A 23580-nucleotide genomic window follows, 5' to 3' on the forward strand; every position below is an offset into this window, starting at 1 on the left:
AGGGTGAAGATTCCCTTCCCCTATTCTCATTCCTACATATTGATGTGCAGAGGAAAATAACACATGAGGAATAGCACTTAGCAACTGCTTAATTAATTTATACTCTGATAATTCATTAATCATATTAAAAAAAAAATCCTACTAGTAATCCAAGGAGGGCACAGTGTCTGACAAGCTATATAGATTCACCACCCTGAGATTTTGTTGGTAATACTTTCACCTTGGTCTTCAATATCTACTATTTCAAACTGAAATAAACTGGGACCAGGAAGAAATATTGTTTGTATTCCATTTCCATTTACTGAACCATCATTTGAAATGAAAGTCATGGTGATTTCGGCATCTTTTAAAATTAGTAATTATGGGCTGTAGGCAATGCTAGTTCAACTCAGAGTAGACACATTCAAACTAATGAACACCATTAACAAATGCATTTCAATGAGCTTATTCTGAGTAATACTAGCATTGGATATAATCCTTTATTCCCATGCAGGTAAATATTAAAACAGATTACATAAAGGCTCTCTTTTTCTAAACTAAAACAGAAGAATAGACCAGTGCAGGTAATGAATGGTCCACATAATTTACTTGACTTCCTGAAGTATTGAACTCATTGGATGCACTGCCCATCTGAGCTCCAAGTTGTCACATGCAGCTAGTTTCCTGCAACCACAGGCAGTCAGAATCATTTTTAAAAATGCTATACGTTAAAATACAGCTTTGTGGTGTCCTACAGGTGTTATTAGAACTCCCATCAGCCTCACCAGCATGGCCAATGATCAGAGATGTTGGAAGTTTTAATCTAATTACATATAGAAGGAGCCATGTTGGCTACCTCTGCTATATATTGATGGGTATGACCTGTTAATACTAATTTTCACATGTCATCTCATTTGTCTGATTCTGCTTTGATGGAATATTTCAGAACAAAGATCTCTGTCATAGTTAACATATTTGTAATTAAAAGGGTTGGGAGTGATAACACATTCAAAAGTTTGAGAAAATCTTATTGAACTTGGTGTAGTGATGGCAATTTTTTATATATATTTAACTTGACAGGACCATAGATAAGGCATGCCATTTTCATTTATGAAAAGCTATTCATATTTGAAAGTGATAGAATTGTGGAACCAGTACATTTTTGACAAATGTGCATCAAAATAAACACAGGATCCAAAACAGCACATTTGTATACAGCCCACTATTTTAAAATCTGTGACTAGCTTGCAAAATGTTGCATTCACAATTGCACTGGAATTAAGTATGAAAATATGTGATCAATTGAGATTTGAGATTTTCATTGCACAGACTGTTGCCCATAAAATTCAATATTTTATTTCCTTTCTTTACAATTTGATGTATGTTTGGTTCATAATTGCATTACTTTGCAAAACCACCCCTCCTTATTCTGCTTTCTGCAAAGGCTTTCATTTTCTCTGTAGAAATTTTTGTAACAGTAGCTCAAGCTCTATGATGGTGGTCACCAAAAGAAAGTGGTGGAGAAAATTCTAAAAAGTTGCCGCCCCCCCCCCTTTAGGGGGATAGAAAAATAAAAAAAAATCTGAGCTTTTTTCATGAAAAAGGAGTATGCTTTGGTTTATTTTGCTTTTTGCACACTGGACATATTTAGTTGAGAGTTGGGTGCTCAAAATCTGTCTCCAGTTATGTGGTAAAGGATTTCCAAGAGGGCTAGAATAAGGACTTCTCCCTTCCCCAGCTATTTATGGGACTGCGTCCCAAAGAAATGTCCCAATGCAGAAGCTTGCATGCGAGTTTCTTTGGTGGATTAGGGGGGACAACAAAGAAACAAGAGAGAAAATAATCTCTGCAAGTGTCATGAAACAATGTAACATGAAGAAATGCATCTCAATGCATTTTGGATATAAACCGCTCATTAGGGGCAACTTGAAGATAATGTTTGTTGTGCTGCTTCTTAGGCTAATTAAGTTTAGCACCTGTTGAGGTTGTCTCCTTTCTTGCTTATATCCCTTCGTGAATCCGATCACTTCTTGTCTCCTTCAACCATGAAATTCTAATCAGTTCTGTTGCTAATGGGATTAGAACTATTAATTGCTCCACTCAATTAATTAATAAATTAAATCATCACATAATAAAAAACAACAACCAAGAACTTAAAAGTGAAAGAATAAAGGGATGTGCTGTTCTCATCGGGAGCAAGATGATTAAATGGGGCTTTATAGTTTTAGGAACTCACCAAAGAGTGAGTTGAAAGCACATGATCAGACCATAGTTGTAATAGATAGCATTACTTACTGGTAATCATGTCTTGTTCCCCCATTTATGTAGTGGGAGGATTCTACCTGCCAGACTTGCACACTAGGGATGCACAAATTTAGGGTTTTATCCAATGCTGCCACCCTCATGTAGCAGGCTCCCACTTATGCAACAGAACTTTCTCCTCTTCTCCTTCCCTTTCTCCAGCAGCCCCCTTCTTATGCACCCTCAGAATCTCTGTAGAGGGTTTGGGAACCTTCTGAAGCAGGCTTTTTCTTTTTTGAAGGGATGGGAGAAGGGGAAGATCTATTGTGCAAGCAGAATGCCACTCGTAGATTGTTGGATACAATCAGTGCCTTGCAGCCTCTGCAGTTCTCTGCTTGTACAGGATTTATCCTAAGCCAATCTTGTGACTCAGTTCTGTACGAAACAATAAGCATTGCACAGAAAGAAAAGCCTAACAGTAATGTTAAGCTCACTGTCTGAAATCCATCAGCATTGCAAGAAAAGATGGTAGGCTTTAGATTTAGTGGCGGGCAGAGCTCTGCCCACAAAATTCTCCCACAGAGAGAAGGGGACAAAGCAATTTTTGCTGATAGTGTGAGATGTGACGTAGTGTTTGCAGGGCGGAACTTGGGGTTTGGTGTGATTTCCGTTTTAATCCAAGGCAATTCTGAGAGACAGGCTAGAAAGTGGGGGTGGAGAACGTATACCTAAAGGCAATTTCATTCAAACTTTGAAGTGAAATCCACATAAATTCAGCCAACTTGCATGGAATTCTATGCATTTGGCTTACAAAAAGTTAATCATAAATGACCATTCACTCTTCGATAGATTGTAAGTGAAGACCAAAGTATGCATTACATGCAGACATGCATCTTTAAAACCAGTTGTTTGGCAATGCAGCCATTTGGACCATGGAAATGAGATGGGGGAATTATTCCCATACTATTTCTCAAACTCATTTTTCTCCCCTTTCCAAAATGTATTCATTTTGCTCCCTCCCGCAGCATTAAAAAGGCCATTGGGTTAGTGGAATAGATTGCAGGTTTGACTAAAATTAAGCCTGAGTCTCGGTTTCACAAAGCTACCTCAACACAAATATTTGGCACAAATATCTGAAGATCTCAAAGATCTGCTTTAAGCTGTGCAGCAGTAAATGACATCAACGAACAATTTATCTGTTATACCCAGAGCCGGTGCATACATTAATGTTCACCAACATTTGTCTATAGCATATATGAATCTACCATTACAGATCAAGCACTACAGGGCTTAGCTGAGAGCTGCACATCAACAGCAGGTTTCATGGAGTGAGGCAGCCGTGTGCATGCTTGTTTACACTAAACCATGCTCTTGCTTTTTGTAGCATGTTTACTAAGCCAAAAGTTGTCCTCTTGCTGTATTGTATTATGGTTGTATTTTGTATTGGTTTTAAATTATCACCCTGGGATCATAGCTGATAAAGGGCATTAAAAATAATTAGCTAATAAATACATTTGTAAGAAAGCTTGGATGAATTTCACCAACTAAAGATAAGATTGACAAAATATTTTCTTGTGAATTAGGGACAGCAATTCAAACTGGGGTTAGGTTACCCAGTAATCTGAAACGGAATGCAAAAGTAGCCAGTCTATTTAGCTAGACAGTCATAATCATTAATCAAAATTTGTGACTGTTGCCCTTAGACCTTCTGAAATTGCATATAAGCCAGTGAACAATGTCCTGGTATTCTATATGTTTATAATAGTTCCCAGTCGTTATCTTGGCTGTGGTGCCTCACTGCTCCTATGTTATTCATAAAGAAAACAACAAAATTGTCCCAATTTCATTAAACTCCTCTGAACTGTCTTATGAGTCTTATAATTAATAACTGAGCCTGGAGGGATAAGGAATAAAGTGCAGCATCCACCTCGATTTTTCTTTCTTGCCTCAATATTTCTTCATATGTTTGGCCTAAGCAGGACCTCCCAAAGTTACTCTGAATTTTGCTATGTGCAACACTGTGGAACAATTGTACCAAAGGTGATTCTCTGGGATTAAGATGTACAATTCACCAAACACGACCTATGCAATCTTATATCAAAGAGATTATTTATTATGCTGCTACTGGAAGAATTGGGGTGTCCAATAGTCTTTAATCACTAAGTTCCATTTCCAGTGCCTTGTGAAATGCAGTGTATGACAAAGCACTAAATGTGCAAACTTTCACATGGCTCAGCTACTGTTGTGAAGGGGTTGGTGCATAGATACATCCACTATTAACACATCAGTGACCTATAGCCCAGGGTAACTATTGAGTATGCTAGCATGATGTATGCAGAGGGCCTTTCAGCTGTAGGGCTTAAAAGAAAACAAGAGATGGGTGAAGGTGAAAAGGCTTGTGCTCTCTTTGCTTCAGCATGGATTCAGAAGGGGAAACTGTTTTTATCAAGCTAGATTGTTCATGTACATGTAATAAGATCTACTTATGGCATTGTTACCATTTTTGCCTGCCCAAAGCTTTCAGTGGATGAACAATTTAAATTAGTGTAAGCCCTATTTCAGGCATTTGAGTAAACATCTGAGGGCTTCAATTGTGGACATGCATGGAAACCCTGCCCCCCCCCCCTGCATCCCTTTGTGCATGCTGGCTCCATTTCAGACCTCAGTGTGAAGATCTGAAGGGACCTTTTAAATATGTTAAACTAAACACTCTCTGGAGCCTCTCTGTAATCAGGAATTTATATTTCCCTCATATCCAGAGGTCTCCCCCCAACCTCATAGAATTTCATGTCTGCATATCTGCAACTGATCTAGCCAAACTCATTATCTGTAGCCATTTCCCAATGGCAGTGCCCAACCTCAAGCTTAGTCCTCTCCTACAGTAAGTACAAGATCACACGCTCCACTCCCACTCTTAATTACTAGTCCTACTTTTTTTCCTTTCTAGTTGTGTCAGCATCCTTTTTGGTAGTAATAGATTTGCACTATTTGAAATTTATTTTAATAGTGCTGCATGTATTGGGGCTCTGGTCTGTATAAGGCTTTCAGATCATATTTGCTATTTGTTGTCTAGAATATAGCAGTCAACTTTCCAGCTTCAAGTACTTAACAAATAGAACAGAATAAGATAAGATATATAACAAACAGACAAATTTTATTAATGTATAATTATTATACAGTATCTGTCAGTTCTCTATTCTTCACCACCTCTATCCATGTCCATTCTTCTACTACTGCAGAAAAGAGGGTGTTGCTGTTACTGTTGCTAAGGAGATGTCAGGGTTGTAACTCAGTAGCAAAGCACATGTGAAAAGGTTCCAGTTAAATCCCAACGTCTCCAGCTGCTAGTGGTCAGTGTACACTAGAGATGGAAAGCTGTGACCTTCCAGATAAAATTGGATCTCTTTCAGAGTCAGCATGGCCAATGTTCAAGAGTGATAGGTAGTGGAGTCCAGCAACAGGTTTCCCATCCTAGGTGTAGACAGTTGTGAGCTAGATGGACCAATGGTGTGATACAAGGCAACACAACTTCCTATGTTCCTAATATGCCAGGTCTTGCTAGAGCTGCAAAAGCAAGACACAACCAACCAGTCACATGCAATTATGCAATTCAATTTTTTTTGTAGGCTTAGATGATCTCTGTCAACTATAATGCACTTGGGTGGGATAGGAGTGTTATGTAAAATAATTTACTTGAATAAAGATTGAAAGTGTTGAATTTTGAAATTAATGGTTTTAAAACTACATTTATATGTAACCTTCAGATAAGGTTCCCTATCCCTCACAAATGGTTTTGTCTGCCAAAGGCCAGTTTTATGGACGTGTAGTCTGGATAAACCTTTCCAACCAATATTTATTCTGCTTCAACTTCAGAGTAAACTTAATGAAGTTCTGTGTGTTTGCATTGGAATAAGTACAAAAATATATTTGGAGTTCATCAAGTGTGAACTAATAGCTGCACAATTAACTTTGAAAAGTGTCTATTTGTACAAACCGTAGCATTTTAAAAAGTATTTACATATAACCTTTCTGTTCCGTTCAACAGTGGAATGATGGGATCTGACAAACCATCAATCAAATAATGCATGTTCTAAAAATAACACCCCTTTTGAGCTATAATGTTTGATTATCTCCAAAGTACATGATCAGCCATTGAATTCTGTAGCTAAATTACCTGACAAAACACTCTTCCTAGTTTGCATGTAACTACCACGCTTTAAAGCCAGCAGGCACAATGCATACTGCATTGCAGTAGAAGAAAATTGCTTTGCTAGAAAAGTCTGAAGTACTTTAAGGCCTTTAATGTGCAAAAGTAGGCCTGCCATCAAGATATATAAGCTCTCCCCTTTCTGAATGCATCACATAGATTAACCAGATTGCCTTTGTCTATTTTGTTTGTTTTCAAGACACACTTTTTAATGGACTTGGACTCGGTGCAGTCATTGGACTGGGTGTAGCTGCCCTTTTAGTAATCCTTGTCGTGACTGATGTCAGCTGCTTCTTTGTACGGCAATGTGGATTGCTGATGTGCATCACCAGAAGGATCTGTGGAAAGAAGAGTGGCTCCAGTGGGAAGAGCAAAGAGCTAGAGGAGGGGAAGGCTGCATATCTGTGAGTATTAGTCACAACATTTAGCCAAATGACAAGCATGTGTGAATTGTGAATCTGTCACGAACTGCCATTCACAGAACAACCTGGCGTCTCCAAAGTTGAGAAAGCTTATTCACTGTGTCATTTAACTATAGCTTCTTTATGGCCCACTGCACTATTTCATTGGTATGCCAACAGGTGACATTGGCACAAATTGTGTTCTTTAACTCCAGGCATGTTGCTCCAGTCCTTGCAAGTCAGTCCAATTGGACTTTCTGTTGGACTTTCTTCGCCAACCGAGTTTGCGCAGCGACTGGGGTGATAGAATAAAAACTTGCCTGCAATATCTTTGCTTACCTTTTATTTTTAAATAATAATCAAACAGCTGCAAAACACCCCTTCTCACCACTCCACACCAGCCAGTACCATACAAAGCATTTGGTCAACATAAATACAGTTTTCAAAATAATCAATTACCCTATCACATCACTGCATTCGATGCAGCAGGTAAACTCCCCCCTGCTAATTAGTTAAATTGTTAAGATACTACAGGTGTGTTGAATTGTCAAGAGCTCACAGATGTGCTGCCATGCAGGTTTTAATTACCGGTACAAACACACATCTCTGAGTAGCACCATTGACCACATGAATATTAAGAAAACCCAACACTTTCTCCTTAATAAATGTGCTTAGGATCGCAGCTGTACAGCCTGCTTCTATGCATTTTTATTGATGGGCCATATTGCCAAGGAAAGGCAGAATTACACATTGCATTTTACAGTTTTTAATAGTTTTTTTTAATAGACTTTTGTGCTGAGGCTTCAGTGTTGGAAGGGACTGTAGTTCAGTGATAGACAACATGCAAAACATTTAGGATTTAATCCCTAGAATCTCCAGGGACAGCTTGGAAGGACCATTGTCTAAAAACCATGGAAAGCTGCTTTCAGCCAGTACTGAAACTGAAGACATAATGAACCCCATTCAGCCAAAATTAAGCACATTCATGTTTTGTTGGTTGCTTTCAGTGAGAGAGTTAGGTAGATGCTGATCAGTTTCTCATATTTTAAGCAATGGGAGTTAAAAGTCCTAATATATAAGCAGTACTCAAAAATGATTCCATCCCCTCCCCCACACATTTGATGCTACTGTAATGAAAAGGAAAAGGGTCTTCCAACATAACACATCAATGAAATTGGCAAGTCTATGCAAGTTTATAGTTACAGCTCTGAGAATCTTACCATCAGTTTATATGAGAAAGGCATGAGTTTTTCTCCTTTTTTGTTCTTCAGAAAAGCATATTCATTTATCCATATAAGTTGAAACTATAATATGGCTACTATCATTTGTCATGCTGAATAGATCAGATATTAAGTTTGCTAGCCTTAATGTTAGTTTTTGAAAAAGCCAATTTGGTACTCTCAATTTATTATTTAGATATAACATTTATTTTTGCATATTAGTTTGAGGTTAAAATGTATGATAATGTATGAGGTGACAATGATGGGTGTAATAATGTTGAAATGTTTTTATTAGTATTAATTATAATTGCCTTTTGCTTTTCTTCCATGATTTTCAAAGCAGAATACTGACAATTAATAAAATGCAACATATTTTCATCACAAAGTAAGTGAGGCTAAGAATCTTTCAATGTTCTTTAGGAAAGACGGATCAAAAGAGCCGATAGTTGAAATGAGAACAGAGGATGAAAGAATTACAAATCATGAAGATGGAAGTCCAGTAAATGAACCCAATGAAACAACACCATTAACAGAACCAGAGTATGTAGTCAACGTTTTAATAACTTCACACCCTGTATATTCAAAAGTGAATGTCCAGCAGATTAATCTCTCAAGACTGGACGAAAGGCATAAGTTCCAAAGCACATTATATACACATATGTTATTTCCTGCTGTACCCTGCCCACCCCCATTGCATTCCCCTTATTGGTCTGCAGCACAGGAACCAACTCCTAGGGGTCAAGGGGTCTTCACACCCCCCCAATAAAATATTTCAGGGGACCATCCCCTAAGTTAATGGGTATTGCCCTTCACATGGCATGCATGCACCATGTCATTTGATCACTTATATGGAGCAGGGTTTATCTGCCCCACCCTAGTTTACACAAGTTGGCACCCCAGTGCAGCCCTTCTATGGACTTGTTTCTCTCAAGCTGAGTGTTTCTTCCTATTAATCAACTTACACTTTATTTGCAGCAGACTTATGTTCTAATTTTTATAAATTGGTGCTATCAAACAGGAACTCTGTGGTTGACCGTCAGCTCAGTGTTGAGCATCAAGAACTAGCTCAGGCAGGTGCTGTGGTTGCTCGCTGCCTTGACTCCTGCCTCTGGAGCATTGTACTTTTTGACATCAACAGGAAAGTCCCAACCACAGTCTGCTGGGTAGCAGAATTAGCATTCTCTAAGAACAATATCTGCTTGCTAAGAAGGTCAGGATAGTTGCTTTGTGTTGCCTGCTACTAAGAACTGAATGAGCAGAGGGGATGACTCATGGCGGAACCCATGTAAGTGGGTTTGTGACCTAGGTCCAGATCACACTACCATCTCCATAGTGTACAGGCTGTAGGTTGTGCACTAACAACAACAACTCCCCCCCCCAGAACTATGGGAAGAAGTAATCTTAATGTACCTTACAACATATCATCCTGATGCTCCTTCCATCATATAATACATATTTTCTAGCAATTGCCTGTTCTTGAAGATATTTGTCCCAATCCAAATGTAGCTCGTTAAATGGACATCCCTTTGAAATCAGTAAAATGTAAATAGCAGGTGTGGGAATGCCTGATCTGGTTTCAGACCCTGGAGAGAGAAGGAAGAGCTTTAAACTGCTGCCCCCCCCCATCCCAATCTGGATTGGGGGATGCTGCCTGCTAGTAGCAGTATTTATTAGATTTGTTAATCACCTTTTATGGGCAAGTAATTTACAACAATGTTAAAAACAATTAAACCGATTTCTACTAGAAGAAAAGCTTCCATTGAGCATGAAAGACAACAACACATGGGCATCAGTAAAATACCTCACAAAATGAAACTTGATGCAATTGCATGAACAATTATTTTTGAGCAGTGTTGCACATTGTTAACAGTAGTGGAAGGTGGGGTGGAGAGGAAGAGACACATAGAGATACTTAAAGCTTTGTCATTGCAGCGGTGTAGTGCTCTCAACAAAATTCAAATAAGAGAAAAATGATCTACCCCTCCCCCCAAAAAAAAATCACCCATGAATTTGCAATGTAATATTTTGGTTTTTCCTTGCTTTCTCACAGGAAACTGCCATTAAAGGAAGAAAATGGAAAAGAAGTTTTAAATTCAGATACTATAGAAATCAAAGTTTCTAATGACATCATCCAGTCAAAAGAAGACGATAGCAAAGCATAATGCAACAACTACAGCTGTCTAGAGGGGAATAAAAGGCATTTGGATTCAAATAAATCTGTGACCAAAACTTTACAGCTGACCTTAGTTTCTTGGGCAACTTAAGATGGAATAATTCTCAGAAGTAGTTCAAATGACTTCTGTTGACTGTCCGTTTTCACTTTATTTCAATAGTTTTAGTCTGTAGTCCTGGATGACATCAGTCCCGTGGTCTCAGTTTGGCAAATCAGCCAATATAAATATTGTAATTTATTTTATCACTGAAGAAATCTATTTATAAAAATTCAAGAAACCCCCCTTAGCCACAGACTGTACATCTGACAGCCGTACCACTTACAATGGAAATTAAACCCTGAGAGAAAGTGCCATATACATTTATATTTGTTTGTACTTGAAATTTTAAAAGATTTTGGTTGCCTTTAAAAGAATATATATATAAACAAATTATATATATATATAGATAGATAGATATAATATTAGGCTCCATTAGAAATTAGATACATGTGGCTGGCAAAGCTAAATAGTGACTTGACTGCAGCTGATCTTTGACACAGAGTAGACAACCTCCTTATGCTGTTAACCCTGCACTTCACACCAGACAATGAAGGGTTTGTAGGTTTGATGTACAGATTTTAACAAAAGTTGTGAACTATTTTGATGAAGACATTGATCACATCCTAACTTTCAAAAGTCCACAGAAATTTCAGTGCTTTGGATATTTTGTATTTATGTTTGGAAGATCATGTGTAAGCTAAAAATGTCAAAAACTTATTTTGTTGTGAAAATAAGAATCCTGACTTATGACCATAGCACTCAGCTTCAAAGCAAGTCTTACAACAATAAATACAAGCTCAACTGAGTTGCCTCAATGTATTTATAAAGAAACATAATATGCACATTTCTGCTTTCATTCATTTACAACAACAATAATCATATTTGTTCTAATATATATTTTAAAAGTTATTCACGTAAACTCAAACCCAAGACCCAAAAAACTTCTTTAGCCTTGGCCATGCCCTGTGTAATTTTCACTTCCACCACCACCAGACCTCATGAAAACTTATCCCTTCCTTCTGTCATATTACCAATTATTTCAAGAGGTTTGCCATGGAATGTGTAGAGCTGAAATGAGAGAAACCTAAGTCCAAAACTCCCTTCACCATGTGGAACAAATCACTAGAACCAATATTAGTGCTATGCAGAGTAGACCAAATGACATTAATAAGCATTACTAATTTAAATTCAATAATTTCAGTGGATCTAATCTGAGTAGGATTAGCACCAGATAAACTTTAGGGTTTTTGTTTTTCTTTGCTTTGATCCAGGACCAGATAGTTCTTATACAATGCAAACTATGAAGTATTCGACATCATTTACACACTTTGTTCTGTTTTTAGTTTAATAATAATCAGAATGCATAATATATCTCTCACAGATACTCAATTTATTTAGGTTGTTTACTCTTCTAGACAGCACCATTTTTTCTGGCACAAGAAGTCAGGGCAAATTAAGAGCCAGTGTGTTTCAGTTAAAGGCCAATGTTTTAGAAAAATCAGAAACTATGAAGTTCCTGGAAGCCTGTCACTTAAGCTTGGTAAAGTAACTATTTTGCAAAAATGGTCATAACTGTTAAGACCATAAGAAGAACCCAATTTGATCAAACCAAAGGCATCTCTTGTTCTCATGGTGGCCAAATTTATGCCTTTGGGAATCTCACAAGCACCATCTGAGTGCAACAATGCTCTCCCCACTTGCAATTCCAGCGCCAATGGCACTGGAACTATAACAGCTATCATGGCTAGTAGCCATTGATAGTCTTATCTGTCATGAATTTGTCAAATCTTTTAATGTCATTGCAGTTAGCAGAACACTTAGCAAATTTCATTTATTTATTTTATTGGGTGGGAGGGTTTTGGCTTTTGTTGTTGTTGTTGTTGCTCTTATTATGCATTTTGCGTTCTCATTTTGTATTTTTATGTTGTGAACTGCCCTGAGATATTCAGATGAAGGGAGGTATACAAATTTGATAAACCAACTACACAAATAAATAATAAAAGCAATGGAAAATGTGGGTCTTAGGAGGAATCTCAAATGACAGGTGATAAGAAAGATAAGACTGAGATTGAGTGAGCTGCATTTAAACAATAGAGCAAAGTATATATGCAAGAAACCAGCTGACTTTTAAAATGCTGTTTCTGTTCCCATAGAATTCTATACATAATTTTCCCCAGCAATATCTTCTCTAGCTTGGGAATGAATTAAGCAGACAACCTTAAGATGCATTTAAATCCAAATAAAAATAGAATGTTGAACTGCAGTCTCCAAACCCTGTACTGGATAGCTGTGATGGCAGTAGAACAATTCGTGGCTCGTACCCTTCAATAGCTAAATTTTGGTTGCCTCTACAGATGTGTAACTTGCTATTGAAATAAAACAACAAATACAAAACTGTGCTTTTGTAACCCTTGGTAAAATTGCCATCAGATGAAGTATATTCATTTGGCTTCCAGGTCCCCCTTAAATCTTTGCTGTAATAAATATATGGAACAGTAGTCCTGCATGGGAGGAATGCATTATGCAACTGCTGTTGTTGAGTGGCAAACAAGGGAGCAAAAGGCTGTTAGCTGAAGGTGTCACGGGAGGGGTGCAGAGATATGTTGGGCAGAGATATAGAGGTGTTACCCTCACCTCCACCTCCATGTCTTGAAGATTCTTGCAGCTCCCAGCAAGGGCTCATGGTATGATAGGTCTGTCTGCACTGCTGGGCCCAAGGTTTCCATCCACTAGTGGCCTGATAAAGCATTCACCTTCTCTGGCATACACTATTGAAATATATTGAATGGGTATATACAGTGTGTGTGTGTGTGTGTGTGTGTGTGTGTATACACACACATGTATAATTAGAACTTTTCATAACATGTTTACTGGCTTCCTGCTAAATATTAGAACTGCTAAATATTAATGGTCCCATAGTCTGATAATGTGGTGCCATATGTCAGAGCCAGTTTTTTCCTTATTTGAAGACAGATAGAGTTTTTCTAAACTACTTTGAATACCTTTTGCTTTATATAGATGGTTTATAAACTGTTCATGTTTTACCAAAAAAATCTCCAAGTGATTGACAACATCTTTGCAACCTACCTTAAAACAACAAATACAAAAATAGCATAATGAAATCAACATGATAGAATTCCACAATTAACAGTTAAATAGGGCATTCTCTTAAATTTCAGAACAATCCAATACATGCGAAAATCAACTACAAAACGACTGTAGTTACTTTCTTATTTAATGCTTTATTTTATAGCACATACAAGTGCTTTAGCTTTCTATCAACTAGAATCCATTGTTCCAGCTTCTCCTTTTGAAACATTTGAAATATTGTGTTGTGGAGAGTGCCTCTTTCTAGGATGCTCACCTTCTCCCCAAGTTTTCCATCCTTCTCCAAATTGCCAGCATTCATTCCTCAGTCATCAATGAGATGGTATGTAACTTTCTCCTTCCTTCATTAATCCCACCCCACCCACCACCTAACTCCTTCTTGGACTGACACTCAGAGAATGACTTTTCTATTAGTATATAGGAATATCTGGCAACTCGAGTGCTAGATCAATAATAATAAACAGATACCACCATGCAGGGTGATGCAAGATTGTAACTGCCCTTCATAAGCAGCTCACAGGTGTGTGTGTGACGTCTAGTTTCTATCTACAGAAATATACAGCAATAGTCCACAATAAAACAATACCTGAGGCAGACAATATCTATTCATACGACAAATCCCACTAAATATTGCCAAGCTTTGAACTGTGTATTAGAAATCAATTATTTGTCTAATGATTGTGAAATAAGTTCCTCATTTGAGTGCCAAACTGTGAGTCATTTCCCCCTGTTACTTAGCAAGGTAAGTAACAGAGCAGGTAGGATGACACTCTGTTTTAGTCAAGCAAAAAAACAGCACCCACCTCCAGTCATGTATCTATAGATCCCTAGTTTCAGTGAATACAGAGCCTCAGACTTGCTTATGTTCTCACATATGCAAATACACCTGGGCCATCATGTTATTCAGTGGCACCATGAAAAACCTAAACCCACCTAAGACTGGCAAAGTAGCCATTTTGTTTGGATTTGTTTAGTATGTTGCTAAATGTAGTTATGGGTTTTCAGACATCTGTCTTCAAGTTTCCTTTAAGGGAGAGCAAATGAGAGCTCTTTTGAAGAAGATTAAAACAAAACAGACACAGCCATCTCCCACAAAAGCAATGAGAGAAACAAAAGCCCCATTTCCATTATTGCCTTATTTAACTAAATCATCATAGCAAAGGCTTATTAGAGCAATCTTATCAATAAATAGCCTTCTGTGTTAATATTCCTAACTCTTAACATTTAATGCTGTTCTCTCTTTTTTTCCCTAAAAGGAGGGCGGGGGGAATCTGAAACACACTATCCCTTCATTTTCAGTGGATCATAAAACTATCAGGAGTGTTGCCTGCAAAGCTTGTATTGAATTCACTGCCTCTGCTTGCATTGTAACAATAAATTATTTACCAAGAACTCTTATTGCAGCATGCAGTTCAATCATTTCTATGCAGGGTGTGGCCATCAGGTCTAAGCATCAGTTAAAATCACTGGCTGCTAGTCTTATAAGGAAAATGTAGTATCTTTGAGAAAATTACTGCAATGGTCCCCTGAATCTGTTTAGGAATTCAGTTAGATATGCTTCTTTTTCAGAATCCTGGTCAGTAGCCACAAGTGAGATGCTCCCTTTACACATGATAACTTCTTTGTTATGTATTATCACACTCACCAGACAAGAGTGACTTCTGGCCACAGAATCTGCAATATTTTAATCATTCATGTATAAATGTAACCTGCATTTAGATTATGAAGACCTGATCAATTTACTGCTGCAGCTGGGAAGCTACAGAGTTGTCTTTGGGCCAATTACAGTTTGTTAGTTAAAAATTCTCTTTGAAAAGGCATTGTGATTTCCATTCTGCTTGTATTTAATATTTTCTTGTAGACCTGTCCTGGGGTGTGTGGTGTGGGTGGGCACAAAACAATTGGAGTTTATCAATATGAAGCCCCACTGATTCCACGTGATCGCAGTAGGGAAGTAAAAAGAGAGTTGACCAAAACAAGAAAAGATGGGGGAAAGGATAGAGCAGCAACAGGTCCCATGGAGGCAAATGCTGAAGTGGTGGTGCAGCCAACAGAGAGCGACAAATAGGTGGACAATAACATAAAAACCTATGTTTGTTTTGAAATGGAAACTGTAAGGAGACTTGTTCTCAGAAACAGATCTCAGGCAGAACAATCCTAAGTGGGTCTGGAGGCAGGAAGTAGTCTATGGAAGACTACCCATCATATCCTAAGCCCTGCCATGTTGTGTGTACAAGGCAGAAGGTCAGAGAATGGCTTTTCTCCATTTTTCATTCTGTAGTCAGTTTTTAATATTCATTTCCTTCTTGAGGGGCATAGGAGGGATTTGGATCTTGCTGATCTAAGGCTTCCCCAGTCCCCCCTGACATGTTCACAGCATACCCCTTTTCACCCTCTACTGCCATTGGAAGTCTGAATGCAGAGGAGCAACAGTAGTGGAGCTTTCTAACACTGCCACGAGGAGGCCTTCAATGGCAGGACTTATCCAATCCATGTAGATTGGGAACCACTGCACCCTGCAGCCACCTGCTGCCCTGGGACCTTTGAGTTACTTCCTTAACCATGCAATTTATTTCAGTTGCCATCATCACAACAGCCTCTGAATGTACATAAGTGGATAATAAAAAAAGAGACAGAACATTTTAAGCCTCCAGATATATAGCCTACTTTGACAAGGATAGTTATCCTGCAAAAAAATGAACATTTAGTAGGTATTTTGGATTCTGTGTACAGTAAAATTAAGACTTAACAGTTTTTTGTTCATCAACATTTCTTTTGTTTCAACATTCCATATGGTATCTGCCATCTGATCCACTTACTGTACTGTTGCGTTACCTACAACTGGGTGCGTTTGTTCATCATTTCAGAATTTTATGTCCCTATGAAATGCTGTATATATATATTCTAAACTGTAAAAAAAAAGATACTGCAATGCTGAAGTTTTGTATTTATGAAAGATATTGAAAGTATGGATTACAGTTATATCAATTATTTGTCACTCTTCACCATTTGTATATTAATAGTAAAGAGACTTTTACTTTAATGAAATGCTTCGTTTTCCATTTCTGTCTCTCTGCCAGGAATAAGCTGATTTGGGAGAGTATTTACTTAAAAACCTTCACTATTCCAAATTTTGTTTACAGAGAAAGTTTTCCAGAAGACATTTTAAAACAAAAACGACATGCTATCAAAAATGAGAAAACATAGTATATTCCTTCTGCAGTACAACTTATTATGATGTATTGGTATAGCACTTATGGGAAAGCATTCAAGTACACTGCTGTTGTCAATGAGATAGTTTGTATCACAAAAATAATAATCAGATTCTTTAGTTCTACAAATACACTGTTGCTAACACAACAAATAATTCCACCTAAGAACTGCAAACTTAGAGCTCCATTGGCAGGTAAGGGTGAAGAACCTGTGTTAATTTGCATAGCCAACTAGGTGCCTATGTTAAAAAAAGAAGAAGTGGTGTTTCAAATAGTTTCCAAGAGAATAAAATATTTCTTGCATAGATTGAGAAAACTGTATAAGGAACTGCAGAATCATCTCTTGGAAACAAAGATATAAAAAGCTATTTCAATGAATAGCATGTAATTAAAGGGCATTCATTTTGGCGTGCACTGGGTCCTTTACTATTATTAGCACTTCCTTAATGGGATTCTGAGAAGACATGCATCAGGTTGCACCATAAATAGACAAATTTTGCCTGGTCTTTCCCAGAGTAAAACATTACAACATAAAATCAGTTATTATTATTATTGGCTGATACAATCTGTAAAAAAACAGAGGCCATTCTAACATGTAGAATATAAAAAGATGGTATGTTTCATATATATGAACAATTGAACGTCTCAGAAACTCTCCCGTATGTGTCTGAGCTTCTGCAGTGTTTAGCATATGCAATATCCTTGATTGATAAATAGATTGTCAGTGAACTATCAGTCTCTAAATGAAGTTTTACACAACATTTTAGGTATTAATGTTAGATTAATATTTTAGCACATTAAGGAGTTGCATGTGTGTATTTTCACTGATACACTTTCTTCACTATTTGATTATTATTATTTTTTTAACAAGAATTTATTGGTTTTCCACATCATAACAAATACACATACAATATAAAAAAACAACAACAAATACAACAAGAAAAACAGAAATAAAAAGAAATATATACCCACACCGGAACACCAACACTGCATACATTTAATTAAAATCTTATTTCAAATCTAACTTGGGGGACTTCCCCCGTTCTCTCCTCTGCTTCCATTTCTAATTTACTTCAGTAACTTTCCATCTATTTCAACAATTCATTCACCTAAATTCATTATCTTCATCTCTAAAATTTAAATCATTTAACATCAAATATCAAAATATCAAAAAATCAAAAAACATCTTCTTAATACAAATCTTAACTTCTTGTGACCTTATCTATCTCTTATACCACTAAAACTGCTGCTGGTATTTCTAATTCAAACCTTATATAATATTAAACTACCCTTCTTTAAAAACAGTCCAAACATCTCTTCTCTATTCCAAATCAAAAAAAATTTTTTAACACTCTGACTTCGGGGTACCATGGCAAGCCTTCCTGATTACACATCTAAAATTTTCACCCTACCCCTCTTCTTACCATTTTTTCTCCCCACCTCGGAATCACCCACCAGACTTCCCTCCACCCCTTTCCAAAACCATTGTCCAGAATGTCCTCTTTTTCGTTGTATCTAAGAGCCAAAGCCTTGTCCAAAACATCATGGGAAAGTTCTTCAGGAAATATAATACCTCACCATCCAGCATCTCCATTTCAAACTTCCAATCAACTTTTAATTGTAATTCCTAAAATTGTTCCTTCATTTCTGGGCTCCCACCCCAGAAATCGGATATAATATGTCTAAATTCAACCCTGGGCCTCTCACACCAACAGGGTTTTTCTTCTTCTTGGAGTTGCATAGTCACTGTTTCTTGTTCTTCGGAAATTTCCTCAAGTTCTTTAGCAAGGCTCTCCTCAGGTTCATTAGCAAAGTTCTCAGAAGCCTTCACAATTCCAAAAAACTTTTCGTCGACATTCTGATTCAACCGTTCTAATTTCTGGTTCAAGAGTTCTAATTTCAAAAGAATTATCCTTTGTCCTTGGGTCATTCCCGGATCTGAAGTCATTTTAAAAGCGAAACCAAAAATGGCAGAAGCAGGCAGGGAATAACAAAGTTCAGTACTCTTCCATCAAGTTGCAGCCGCCATTTTCCCCTAATCAGGGTGCAAAAATGTATTCCACCGACTTTGAGAAGAAATGCTTTAAAAGTCTCAGTCCTCCCCTAACAGGGGTTTGACAGATCGTACTTGTCAGAAAAACTCAATAGATACACTGTATCAGCCAAATGCAGCAACAGCAAGAAACATTGTTACTTCTTCCGTTTCGGCAGGAAGAGGAACGGACTTCCTTTTGACATTCCTCCCCAAAAGCCAAATAAAAAGATTTTGAGGCCAATTAAACTCCGTACTTACAGCTTACGGGGTTCTTCTTTTTTGCTTCAATTCAGGTAAGAACGATGCACTCATCGCAGCGGCAGCCGCCACTTAGCTTCCCCAGCTGGGGCAAAACCTCCACAGCCCCGCGCCGTTGCCCTTTCACTCCTGCGCCCCTTTTACAAGGGGAGCGGAGAAAGGGTCAGCGCAAAGGGGCCAGCTGGAGAGGCCCACACCACGGGACGCTCGACCCGTGGCTTAACGGAGCCCGCTGCGCGGTAGCGGAGCTCCTAGCCCCCCGGGGAAGCCAGGGCTGTCTCGCTGCCGAGACAACCCTCGACCGCTAGCAATGGCGCCCTCGCCGGAAGTCCCACTATTTGATTATTTTATACCAAGGATGGCATTTCATTACAGTTTTCTCCTGGCACCCTTTTAGTCCCTTTTTGTGACGATAATGATTATGGCAGGCCTTATAGGGGGCAGGGGGGGTTATTTCAGTGGTCTGCAGCAGTTTAAAAGTAGTCCGCAGGGCGAAAAGTTTCAATTCCACTCCTCTAGAATTCCCGGAACCGGAACAATATTGTTTTCTGATCTCTGGATGTTAAAGTCCTGGAAATTACTTTTGCACCTAAGATTCTGCCACAGCAGTGTCATAAAGCACAACTGAGACCTAATTTCCAGCAGTTATCTTTTGTCACTACCTTGGTCTATGAGTTTTGGTGGAAAAGAGAAAGGATCAGCAGTGGGAGGAACATAATGTGGCTCACTTGCCATTCCTAGCCAGGCCAATTAACTTACAATCTAATTTAGACTAAACAAAATACCAAACAAACAAACAAAATCTCTATGTACTGGTAGGGAGAGTGCCAAAATAATGAGTAACTGGAATAACTGAGTATCAATATGCATGTTGGGTTTTGTTTGTTTGTTTTCTTTAAGAGGAACAGAATTAGATGAATGATTTGGGACGGTAAATGTGTTTACTAAAGGGAGCCAAAACAGAAAAAGCCCAAAGGTGATAAAAACAGAGATAAAAAATACAATTTGACAAGCAACAAAAAAGAAAGAAAGGAGGCCTCGAAGAAGAGGACACAGAGAAATCAAAGATTAAAGATAAGCATTTGTCAAAGAACTGTTCACACCTTCATATTGGGTAAAGAACACCTGGCGCAGGAATGAAAGAGATCACACTCTCGGGCCACTTCCAATTTCACACATTTAAATGAATCTATGAACGACAATATCTTCAGGACACATGATTGTTAATAAGAAAACCCAATGGCCAAAGATAAAGAACACAGAGCAAAGGATCTTAAGGAGAAGCTTGAGGAACCAAAAGGTTTGAGTCAACCAAAGGAAAGAGAAACATTAATGAAAATCGATAAGTATGATGTGTAAAATGAGAGAACTAAAGGCAGTTTAAATAAAACTAAGGCAGAACAAAACTACACAAAGGCATTACAAATGATGAGAAGAAGAAATGATCAACTCTAAATAATAATAATAATGATGATGATGATGATGCAGACATTGCTGGTGTTGACGCTTTGACACATTATGACAATTTGTTAAGTAAAGGACAGTTAACATTTGTTGTTTATATCAAAATATGGTGTTTTGGAGGAGAGATTTGGAACCCTTATTTCATTTTCCCCACATTTTATTTTTAATGTATCCAGTGCCTTATACGCCATGTTTTCTCCAGTATTGTACATATCAGGATTCCTGGTGACCTCAAATTCATGCACCGGCTGCACCCTCACCTGCTTAGATTCAGAAAGTTGCCTCATCTCACACCTTCATATTTGGTTCTGTAAAAAACTAATTTGGTAAAAAACGTTCATTATTTATAGATCCATGCTTGCCAAAAGGACTTCACTGATAGTTATCCCTCACAGGCTTGCTTCTCCTCTAAATCAAGAGATTGCATTGTAAGTATTTCACACATAATAACCAAAATGGCATTCTCTCAGGTTCCATTCTCAGGTTTCTATTTTGTCTGGGTTCTCCTGAAGAATTCCCGGGTTCACCTCAAGGGAGAATACTCCTTGTTAGAAGGTGTGGAGCCAATGGCGGGGCGGTGGCCTTGTGAGATTGGTAATGGGGGCCCCACTTCATTCCACACAATAGCCCTATGCTGGGGGATAACATCTGAATAGAGCTATATGGTTATTATGGAGCAGCTATTAGCTTTCACCCTATCTGCTTCCTAGACTTGAAGACAATACATAATCATGCTGCTATTTCACATTAAACCATGTTTGGCACATTAAACTATGGTTTAATGTGATGTGGGAACCAGGCCACAATCCTCTTTAAAAGGAAAAAATCCACTGGAGTGGAAATAATTTAGGCAGAATTTGCAGTGTTAGAAAAATTGAAAGTAAATTGGAGCAATTTAGTAAAAGCTCTCTTGATATCTCATTAGTTTTACTTAGTTTTTCCTTGCATGTGAATGTGTGTCATTGTGGCATTCATACAGAGCCCCCAGTCGTTCCACGGACTATTGACCCTGCAACACCATGGCTTATCTCTTTCACTGCCACCAACCAGGTTTCCCCGGTAATATTCAGACTCAGTCAGGTTGTCACGTATTAACAAAGTTTCCAGTTTATTGTGAACGCAAACAAGTTTTAAATACTTTGAAACACTGTAATCTGATTCACTCTCTCTTTGTTCCCCTTTGTCTCTAACTCACTCTGCCTATGCCTCCCACCCACAAGAAACCAAACGAACTAACTGCCAAAACCCCTGTGTTGAGCCTTAAACACAGTTAGGCTCCGCCCCTGGGCTTTCTTATTGGTCAGCCTATTAACCCTTTCTCCCCCCCCCCCAGTACGACATCTCCATAATGAGTGGGCAAACGCCACAGTCATATTGTGTGAATTTTCATTTTAAACCTGCTTTCCCCCTCATAGACATGGCAATAAATACATTTTTTTGTATTTATGTGTATGGGCTCAGTGTTAATAAGTACTTAGGCTGCATAGTGGTTTGTAATTGCACAGGATTTAATAGCGACTATGTCACTGAACTACATGAAATGTATTTTCCTGAATAATGTATTGCTAGACATAAAAAATGCATCTTCTGTTTCATCATTTATCCAGCAGAAAACCCACACTTGCATATGAAACACAGATGTGCCATAATTAGAAAATAATATCCTATAAACAAGTGTTGTTCATCAGAATATTTTGCCTATATGAAGATCTCTGCCAACAAACTTAAAATGTGGCTTCAAAGAGAACAGAACCAATACCTAATGATATGATAATTCAGCTTGTGTCCCCCCATTAATGGAAATGAATGAGTATTATTTTACAGACACCTCTATTATTCTTAATGTTATTTATGATTTGTAGTCATAGTCCACCCTTCATTGAATGGTCTCAGGTTGGTTTACAAAGATCAGACATGTAGAAATCATCATTAAAATCATAATTATGTGATTTAAGTTGCTTAAATCTCTTACAACAATAGAGAATTGTTCTTAGAGGCATGATGACTAAGCTAAGTAAATTTGTATCCCTGCCTTACTTGTACAAAGGTTAAGAAAGTACTTGATTGTTTTGAATTATGTATCTCTTGCTTCTCTTGCTCTACTCAATGCCATTAACAAATATGAGAGCACACAAGCATCAAAAAGAAATGGCAAAAAAGGGAACCGGGCCAAAAAATAAATCCCAGCAGCTGAAATAATCTTTTTTCTTTCTTTCTTATTGCAAATATAACAGAGAGAAGAAAGAAGTCTGAAAGCCATTTTCTGAGCAACCATCAGAATATGGCATAAATTTCCATTGTACGTCTTGGTGGTGTACCACAGCAGAACCACCAAGATAACGATAAAGACCTTGAGTTGTATTCATGTTAGTACTACTCAGAGTAAGCCCATTAAAATTAATGAACATAAGTAAGGCTGCATTAGACAGCATTTTTTTTAATCAGCATGTTTATACCACAAATACAAGCCAGAAAATACGTTTAAAATATACACTCAACATTAATGACAGGCACACGACCACAATTAAATGTTTTGTACATCACTCTCAGGAGAGTTGATAAATTGAATAAATATATAATATGTGCATATTAACATATAACCCAATATTTTTTGGAGTAAATTGGATGGAACTGAGTGCATTTAGTCTGTAGCATATACTGGCCCTTTCAGACCTGATATGCATGAAAGCTGTTCAGTGTAGATGGAGATGGACACCCAGATGAAAATTCTGGTGTCCATCTCATCCAGGCTTCAGTGAACTGGTCTTTGGAAGGTTGTACATTCCTATCCAGTGCTGCTAGCTGTGTATGGAGCTGCATCAAGATCTGCATCTAAACTCTGCTGTCATTATTTTATCATTACCTATTTCTTTCTAAAAATAAACAAGTGTAGTAGTCAATTTTAATTATATGCATAATAATAAATTGGTTTTGCTGCAACTTGGGTGGCTGTTGCATTTACAAATTCCACACATGGAAGTGGCATGAGATTTCGCACTTTCATAGAAATCGGAAAAAGGCCTTCTGAGGTGTTTAAAATGTTCATGTACATATCAAAGCTGAAACATGAAAAAGAAGTGAAATGCCATCTGTTCTTAGAGTGAGACTGGGTGACTAAACAGCAATGAATAATTCATCTGGTGAATGTTCTCCCTGTGTTATGTGAGTGCTTAGAATACAGAACCTCTAGCAAATTGCTTCTGAAAATAATTCTTGGCTTGTAGTTTGCTCACAAATAATGT

At 37.8% G+C, this 23580-nt stretch overlaps 1 protein-coding gene across 2 annotated transcripts in view; it reads left to right on the top strand.

The window, feature by feature from the left end:
* NCAM2 (neural cell adhesion molecule 2) overlaps positions 1 to 11066 on the top strand; it is a 197496-nt gene extending 186430 nt beyond the window's left edge. For both annotated transcript variants that reach the window (XM_033146863.1, XM_033146866.1), the window contains 3 exons: positions 6627 to 6831; positions 8469 to 8588; positions 10099 to 11066. In XM_033146863.1, coding sequence (XP_033002754.1) covers positions 6627 to 6831; positions 8469 to 8588; positions 10099 to 10210 — 437 coding nt within the window. In that variant the 3' untranslated portion in view covers positions 10211 to 11066. The remainder of the gene's footprint in view (positions 1 to 6626; positions 6832 to 8468; positions 8589 to 10098) is intronic.
* The last annotated feature ends 12514 nt before the right edge of the window (positions 11067 to 23580 follow it).

The sequence above is a fragment of the Lacerta agilis genome, chromosome 4, assembly GCF_009819535.1.
Source record: "Lacerta agilis isolate rLacAgi1 chromosome 4, rLacAgi1.pri, whole genome shotgun sequence".
NCBI lineage: Eukaryota > Metazoa > Chordata > Lepidosauria > Squamata > Lacertidae > Lacerta > Lacerta agilis.